Source organism: Colobus angolensis, unplaced genomic scaffold (genome assembly GCF_000951035.1).
Source record: "Colobus angolensis palliatus isolate OR3802 unplaced genomic scaffold, Cang.pa_1.0 Scaffold100, whole genome shotgun sequence".
Lineage (NCBI taxonomy): Eukaryota > Metazoa > Chordata > Mammalia > Primates > Cercopithecidae > Colobus > Colobus angolensis.
In genome coordinates, this window is record NW_012110920.1 from 6,960,916 (window position 1) to 6,969,248 (window position 8,333).

The 8,333-nt window shown below is 35.2% G+C and overlaps 1 protein-coding gene across 5 annotated transcripts in view; it reads left to right on the plus strand.

Moving 5' to 3' along the window:
• SYT14 (synaptotagmin XIV) overlaps positions 1–8,333 on the plus strand; it is a 224,936-nt gene that overhangs the window by 6,962 nt on the left and 209,641 nt on the right. For 2 of the 5 annotated variants that reach the window (XM_011938182.1, XM_011938188.1), the window contains exon 2: positions 6,318–6,438. The exons of the other annotated variants lie outside the window; for them this stretch is intronic. In XM_011938182.1, the coding sequence (XP_011793572.1) occupies positions 6,318–6,438 (121 nt within the window). The remainder of the gene's footprint in view (positions 1–6,317; positions 6,439–8,333) is intronic. 5 annotated transcript variants of the gene reach the window in all.

An 8,333-nucleotide genomic window follows, 5' to 3' on the forward strand; every position in this document is an offset into this window, starting at 1 on the left:
GGGAAACAACCTAAATATCAACTGATGAATGAATTAAATAAATGTGGCATATTGGCACAATGGAATATTATTCATTCACCAGAAGAAATGAATTACTGATACAAGCTACAACATTGATGAACCTTGCAAACAGTGAAAGAAACCAGACACAGAAAGCCACATATCATATATATAGGCTTTCATTCATATGAAATGTCCAGAATAGACAAATCTATAGAGACAGAATATAGATTAGTAGTTGCCAGGGCTAGGGGAGGGGAGAATAGGGAGCTACTACTAATAGGTATGGGTTTTTCTGGGGAGTGATGAAAATATTCTGAAATTAGATAGTGATTGCACAACTCTATGAATATATTACAGAACACTGAATTATGCACTTTGGTGAATTTTGTGACATATGTGTTTTATCTCAATAAAAAAAAAATCTGCTTACATAGCGTGTTTTATTCTTACCAGCTCCTCTTTTTATGCAAAAGTTTCCATTACCTGAAATTCTATTCCTTTGATATTTACTACTTTAGATTTTTTATGTCTTTATGAACCAAAATTAAAATAATGATATGCCTGAGACAGGTGAATGTATATACTAATGTATGTTAATATGTTCAAGTCATATTAACCTAGAGGGTGGTTTGTAGTTTTATGGCACAGGACTCTCTATTGTCGTGGCCTGTTAGTATTTTTATATACTAAATCTATATGGCATTACTTTATTGGATATTCACAAATCAAATGTAATATCCCAGTATGAATGACAATCTGTTTTTGGAAATTGTAGAAAAAAGTCTCTGTAGTGGTTAGAGAATAGGAGATAATCAGTGGTTAATTTTGTTTTTTCAATTTAGGAAAAATAAATTCATGCCTTTTTTTAAACATTGAAAATAAAAATTACTGAATCAATTGGGAACATGTATAGAATATTTAAATTTATTACCTTCAATGTTTTTCCTTGACTAGAAGGAAGTCACTTATTTAAACCACTGAAATATAAATATCTGAGCATACTTGAGAAATAGTAGCAAAAAACAACTTTCCAGTCTTTTCTCCCATTTGAATCAAAGACTGTCTTGAAGCTAGGTTGGCCACATGTGGTTTTTTGAATGCTGCTCATCACTAGTCTAAGTGGCCTTTACAATTTCTTTCAAATATGATCCGAAATAATAACTTAAACCTCATCAGTTAACATCTTAAAGTGAGTAGTTGTAACTCATCTGAGGGCAAAGCCTTGTATGATTGTTGACATAGGATGTGCATGGTAGTGGTAGGTTTACAAATTATGGGGCTACAATAGATATCCTATATCTGTTCAGTTCTGATAGTTTCTTGTCCTAATACACAACTGTTTTAGAATGATACACTTATAAGAGAGTACAAGGTGTGAGAGATGAAAATTTGGAGACAATAGGTAGATTACAGTTACTAGAGCTAGGGGAGAGGCTGAACTTGGTGCTGCTTTTCCAAACCTCTGGCAGTCAAGGGAATGTTTCTGCATGTGCTATTCTTTTCCTTTGAGTTGGCTGATGTTGTGGACAAATGGAAATCCAGTTAGGTGTTTATATTTTACTTTCTACAGCCTTGGATTCTCCCTTTTTGCTGGGTAGACAGATATATTATTTCTTTCTCTTTCCCCTGAAGTGCATCGTGGGCTCTTCCCTCTTTTGGTGGTGTTTTAGTTATTTCTTTTGGGAACATAGTAGAAAAGTGTCTGAACTGTAGGTGACAATTTTTCATGTAGAATTTGTGAAGGTGTAGAACTATATTCTGACTTTTTAGGGGCTGGGATAGGTACAGATTTCTTGCTTAGTGACCAAACTTGACTTTCAAGCCTTTTATAGTTCTAATTGTCCAGAGTAGTAGAACAATAAAGTAACTTTTCTTTTTTCGTGTATTTATTAGAGCTAGTATTTAGTAGAAAGAGAACATGATTATGAAATAAAGAGATATGGGTTAAATTTCCCAATTTGCTTCATCCAGGCTGGGTAACTAAAGTCATTAAATTCTTTGAGTCTCAGTTTCCCCCTCTATAAAATGGTAACATTATTAAGGCTGTCTGTACTAATCTCACAAGGCTTCTGTGAGGATCAAGTGAAGTAAAGTGTATGAAACCCTTTGTAGTCAGTAAATTGGTATGTACATATTATTATTATCTTGCTGAAGAAGGTAGGGACAGTCCTGGAACTTGTAGACTCTTATTGGAGATGAATGAATTTTTTTGTATGAATTCTGGAAGGCATGACCTGATTGTTTCATTGTTTATTCTTTCAGTGGTTTGACACTCAGAACTTTGAATTTATGAGACCTACCTACTGAGTCACTAATGTTAGCCTTCTAAAATGTTTCAGTAATTCATTTGATAGTGGCATATGTCTGTAGGAAACAGTTTGCTGATCTCTGAACAAGGAAGTGGCTCCTAGTATGAAAAATTCTGACCACGAATCTTTGGATGTTGGCATATAAGCAGACCTCCATCTTCAATTTCTATGCAAATCCAGTAAAATAATTTTTCTCCTATTGTTAGATCAACATGCAAATGAGAAATTCTAAAAATTATGTAAAAATTGTAATTGTCTTTATTTCTTTCTTGTGACTAAACAGTATGTAATGAATAAAGTACTCTTTTTCTCAGTGTATAATTTAGTTTTCATTATTTTAAAAAATATCTAGTCATAATTCTTTTATTTATGCCATTTTCATTTTTTCTGGTTCTTAGGGTAGATATGTTTCCTTTTGATATAGTTCAGTGACTTCTAGACCCTACTGTTAAGAGATATTCTTGAATTGAAGAGGCCAATAGATTTTTGTAACTGCCCTGTTGTACATTTTAAGCTTTTTTTTTTAACCTGGTGCAAGAAATTTCAATTAGGTTGTGAATTTATAGAACCTCAGTAGTAGCAGAGAATAGGGCTTTAGCTACTATAATTAAAATGACAGTTTCATTTACAATTTAATAGAAGGTGGAGATCATGGAGCTGTATTTTCTTTGATTCATTCTCGGCTTCTTTGAACTTCTTAATGAGAGGTTTATGTGCACCCAGAGGGAGGGAGCCTACCGCATTGACTCATGCTTGTTATTTTTAGTTTTATGTTCCAAATTCAGGCTGCCATAAATTAACATATATACTAAGAGTAAAGCAGACCCCCAGTCTTTGGAGGGGAATGAAGTTCAAGAGATAAGGGGACACATTTTATTATGGAGGTCATAGGAGTACAAGAATCTAGAGTAATCCAAATAAAAATGGAGAGCAAATGAGTGATGAAGGCTATGAGAACCCATCCTGTACCTCACTAAGTTCTACCTTTCTCTGAAATACCCATCTAAAAGTGTCATTTTCTTCTTCCTTTATTTCTTTCTGTAATGGCTGTATGAGTTGGAGTTTTATGAGTGTAAAACTAAGGTGTTTACAGAATGATGTCTGTGTACCAACTTCAGAAATGTAAAGCCTGTTTCAGTTTTTCCTAACCTGTCTGCATTATTCAATTGAGTTATGGACTCTTTAATAAATCACATTGAAACGGAACAGAAGTTCATTTATTGCTACCAGAACAGAAAGACGAGAATGTTGTTTATCTGCCCGGCGCTTGGTTCAAGGGAAGTGGTCTAGGCATTCCTTTACTCAGAATAGACATTGTAATTGAGATGTCGAGGGTGTGTGTAAAAAAGAAAATCTTTTTTTATTCTTGAGAGAAGAGGAATAGAGATGGATTGCTGAGATGGTCCTGACAGAATTGGTGTCATACATACCATCCACTATAGTCTCTTTAGTAAGGGTCCAGGTATTATAATAAATGTCCCATTGCCAATTTAGTTTAGATTTCTCTCTCCTAAGGTCTTTTCCATTGGAAGAAGGAGAGGGAAATTTTCTTGTTTTATCAACCTATTTCATCCTAAGTCTTAGGCAGACGAATGGGATGTATACTAAGTAATTTTGGCTTATGTACTTATTTTACCTAAATGAATTATATATGTAAAAATATGTATGGTTGGGATCTTTTGATCAATAAATTTAATTTTCTGATTATTTATTCTGGCCTGTCATCATTTTCATGAGGAGGAAAAGTATCTACAGAGGACAGTTTTCATACATCAACTGAAGTATGACTCATCTTTTCTACATTTCAACCCCAGAAGTTAGGTAAACACAAACAAACCTTTAAGAAGTATATCTACAAAATGAGAGTGATGAATCTGATGAAATGACAGATTGATGATGATTTCCTCAAAGAATTGGTTGTTCACATCAGTGAATCTCTAATTACTGTAAAATATGGGCTTCTTTAAACATGTGTTTACATCCACTTGTAATTTATTTCAGTCAGAGGTGTGAGGGAAGGATCCAGCTTTACATTAATCTCTAACTGATCAGCCACTTACACAATACCGGTTATTGGATAATTCATTCTTTCCCTGACAACTTGCAGTACTACTGTTGTCATGTACTAAGTTGTTATACACGCTTGGGTCAGTGATATGGTTTGGCTTTGTGTCCCCACCTGATCTCATCTTGAATTGTAATCCCCATTATTCCCACATGTCAAGGGAGGGACCAGCTGGGAGGTGATTGGATCATGGCAGCAGGTTCCCCCATGCTGTTCTCGTGTTAGTGAGTTCTCACGAGAGCTGATGGTTTTATAAGAGTTCAGCAGTTCCTCTTCTCTCCCACCTGCTGTCGTGTAAGATGTGCCTGCTTCCCCTTCTGCAATGATTGTTTCTTGAGGCCTCCCCAGCCATATGGAACTGTAAGTCAATTAAACTTCCTAACTTTATAAATTACCCAGTCTCGGGCAGTTCTTTATAGCAGTGTAGACTAATGTAGTCAGTTTCTGTAGTTAAGTTTTTTTTCTTTCTGTTCATCTGTATATGTTTTCTGGAGCCACTATTACTCTGCTTTTATTATTGAGGCTTTTGTTACCTAGTAGAAAAGGGTTTCTTGCATTAATGTTCATTTTAAACATTTTCCGGTTATTCCCTTATGTTTATTTTTCAATGAACTTTGAAATAAAGTATGCTTTCCTACAATTTATATTCCAAAAGAATCCTTTTTCCCAGAAAGAATCCTAATACAATTGAGTTTCCTTGTGCTCTCTCCCTGTCATGAGGGGTCACGCAGAACACATTTCCCTCAGCAATGAAAATGCAGCAACATGTATACCATCTTCATGCCTAGGAAAGTCCATTAGAGACTCAGAGCCCAAGGTTTTCATTGAGGGCTTGCCATGTAAGCACCCTCTTCCTAGCTTGCAAAAAAATTGCAGATTTCCAAAAGAAATATAGGAGTTCAGCATAAACCATAGTATTTATACAAACAGTCTAGGTACAAGAAACTACTTTTATCAATTAATGTTGACTGGTACCACTCTGAGGATTAAGTTCCCAGATGCCAGCCAGGGGCCAACCCTATAGGCAGGGTTTTCTAAGGATAGCAGTCTCAGGTCTGCCATGTTCACTTTTTTTTCTGTACAGAAGGTCAATGCCAAAGTAGGGCATGTTTTGACGAAGTCTATTTTAAAATAAAATTTTAGATTCAAGAGGTCCATGTTCATGTTTGTTATGTGGATATATTAATATATTGTGTGATGCTGAAATCTGGGCTTCTATTGGATCCATTACCCAAAAATTAAATAGAGTACTCAATAGTTATTCAGCCCTTGTCCCACTCCCTCTGTCTTCTCTTTTAGACTCCCCATGTCTATTGTTTCCATCTTTATGTCTGTGTGTACTCAGTGAGAACAAGTGATACTTGATTTTCTGTTTCTCCATTAATTCACTTAGGATAATGGCCTCCAGCTACATCCTTATTGCTGCAAAGGACATGATTTCATCTTTTTTGTGGTATGCCATGACATATATGTGCCACATTTTCTTTATCCAGTTAATCGTTCATGGGCACCTAGTTGATTCCATGTCTTTGCTATTGTGAATAGCACTGGGATAAACATATAAGTGCATGAATCTTTTTGGTAGAAGAGTTTGTTTTCCTTTGGGCATTTACCCAGTAGTGAGATTGCCGGATTGAGTGGTAGTTCTATTTTTAGTTCTTTGAGAAATCTCCAGACTGCTTTCCACAGGGACTGAACTGATCTACAGTCGCATCAACAGTCCATAAGCATTCCCTAAGGAAGACATTTTGAGTTAATTTTTATGTATGATGTGAGGTACATATCAAAGTTCACTTGGTATGGATATCTAATTGTTTCAGCCTCACTTTTTGGGAAAAAAAAAAAAGCCTCTCTCTGAAATGCCTTTGTCCTTTTATATCAAATCAATAGATTATGTATTTATCGGTTTATTTTTGAACTTTTCTTTTTTTTTTTTTGAGATGGGGTCTTTCTCTGTGGCCAGGCTGGAGTGCAGTGGCGCCATCTTGGCTCACTGCAACCTCCGTCTCCTGGATTCAATCGATTCTACTGCCTCAGCCTCCCAAGTAGCTGGGACTACAGGTGTGTGCCCACCACACCCAGCTAATTTTGGTATTTTTCGTAGACATGGGGTTTCACCGTCTTGGCCAGGATGGTCTCGATTGCTTGATCTCGTGATCCGCCTACCTAGGCCTCCCAAAGTGCTGAGATTATAGGCATGAGCCACCGCACCCGTCCTCTTTTTGAACTTTATCCTGTTCCATTGAATTATTTGTCTGCCTTGTTGCCAATACCAAAGTGTCTTGATTACTGTAGCTTTATAACCATTCTTAAAGTGCAAGTCTATGAATTTTATTTGTTTTCAGATTCTTCGCTCTTCCAGATCTCTTGCATGTCTATGTGACTTTTAGCTTCAGTTTCTCAATTTCTACAAAATAGCCTGGCGGAATTTTGGATGGGACTGTGTTAGAAAAAAACACCTGTAGATAAGCTGAAGAAAATTGACATTTTAATATTATTGAGTCTACTAATCCATGAACCTAGTGTATATTTCTATTTAGTTCTTCTTTAATTTTCTTTAGATATAAATTGTAATTTTCAGTGTGTCTTAAACATTTTATCAGATATATCCCTAAGCATTTCATATTTTTTAATGTTGTAAATAGAAATTTTAAATTTAAATTTTTAGTGGTTTGTTGATATTATATAGGAATACAGTTATGTTTTGTACATTATTTTGTATGCTGCAACCTTGCTAAATGCACTTGTTAGTTCTAGTAGCTTATTTTGTAGATTCTAAAGAAATATTTATGTAGATGACCGTGTCTGTGAATAAAGACAGTTTTACTTCTTCCTTTCCAATCTGGATGCCTTTTATTTCTTTTTCCTGCCTTATTTCACTGACTAGAACTTCTAGTACAATACTGAATAAAAGTAGTGAGAATGAGAATCTTTGCCTTGTTGGTGATCTCAAGGGAAAGCATTTTGGGTAATCTCAAGGGAAGACCATTCAATCTTTTGCCAGTAAGTATGATGTTAGATGTTTTTGCCTGGGTGAGGAACATCGTTTTTATTCCTAGTTTTCTGAGAAAGTTTAGAAGGAATGATTGTTGGAATTTTTCCAAGACAATGCTTTTTCTGTATCTACTGATATGATCATATGATTTTAAAACTTTTTTTAGTTTGTTTACATGATGAATCACATGTTAAACCAACCTTACATTTATGAGATAAATTCCACTTGTTCATGATGGATTATCCTTTTACTATATTGTTGGATTGAATTTGCTAAAAATTTGTTAAGACTTTTCGTGTGTCAGTAGGGATCCTGGTTTCTTTTCTTTTCTTTTCATGCCTCTTTCTAGTTTCAGTATCAGGATGATAGTGGCCTGAGAGAATGAATTGGGAAGTTCCTTCCTCTTGAATTTTGTGAGAGAGTTATATATAGTTGGTATTATTTCTTTCTTAAATGTTTGGTGCAGTTCACCAGAGAAGCCACATAGGCCTTGGTGGCATAAATCTTCTTTATGGGAAGGTTTTTAACTGCAGACTTAAGTTTTAAAAAAATATATGGGCCTCTTTAGGTTATCTATTTATTCAGTCCACTGTTGATAGGCACCTGGGCTGGTTCCATGTCTTTGCTATTGTGAATAATGCTGTGGTGAACATATGTGTGCATATGTCTTTTTTGGTAGAAACATTTATTTTCTTTTGAAGATATATCTGGTAATGGGATTGCTGCATCGAATGGTAGCTCTGTTTCAAGTTACTTGAGGAATCTCAGAGTTGCTTTCCACAGTGGCTAAACTGATTTACTTTACCATCAACAGTGTGTAAGTGTTCCTCTTTCTTTGCAGCCTCACCAGCATCTGCTAATTTTTTACTTTTTAATAATAACCATTCTGACTATTGTGAAATGGTATCTCATTGTGGAGTTTTTTTTCTTTTCTTTTTTTCTTTTTTCTTTTTTTTTTTTT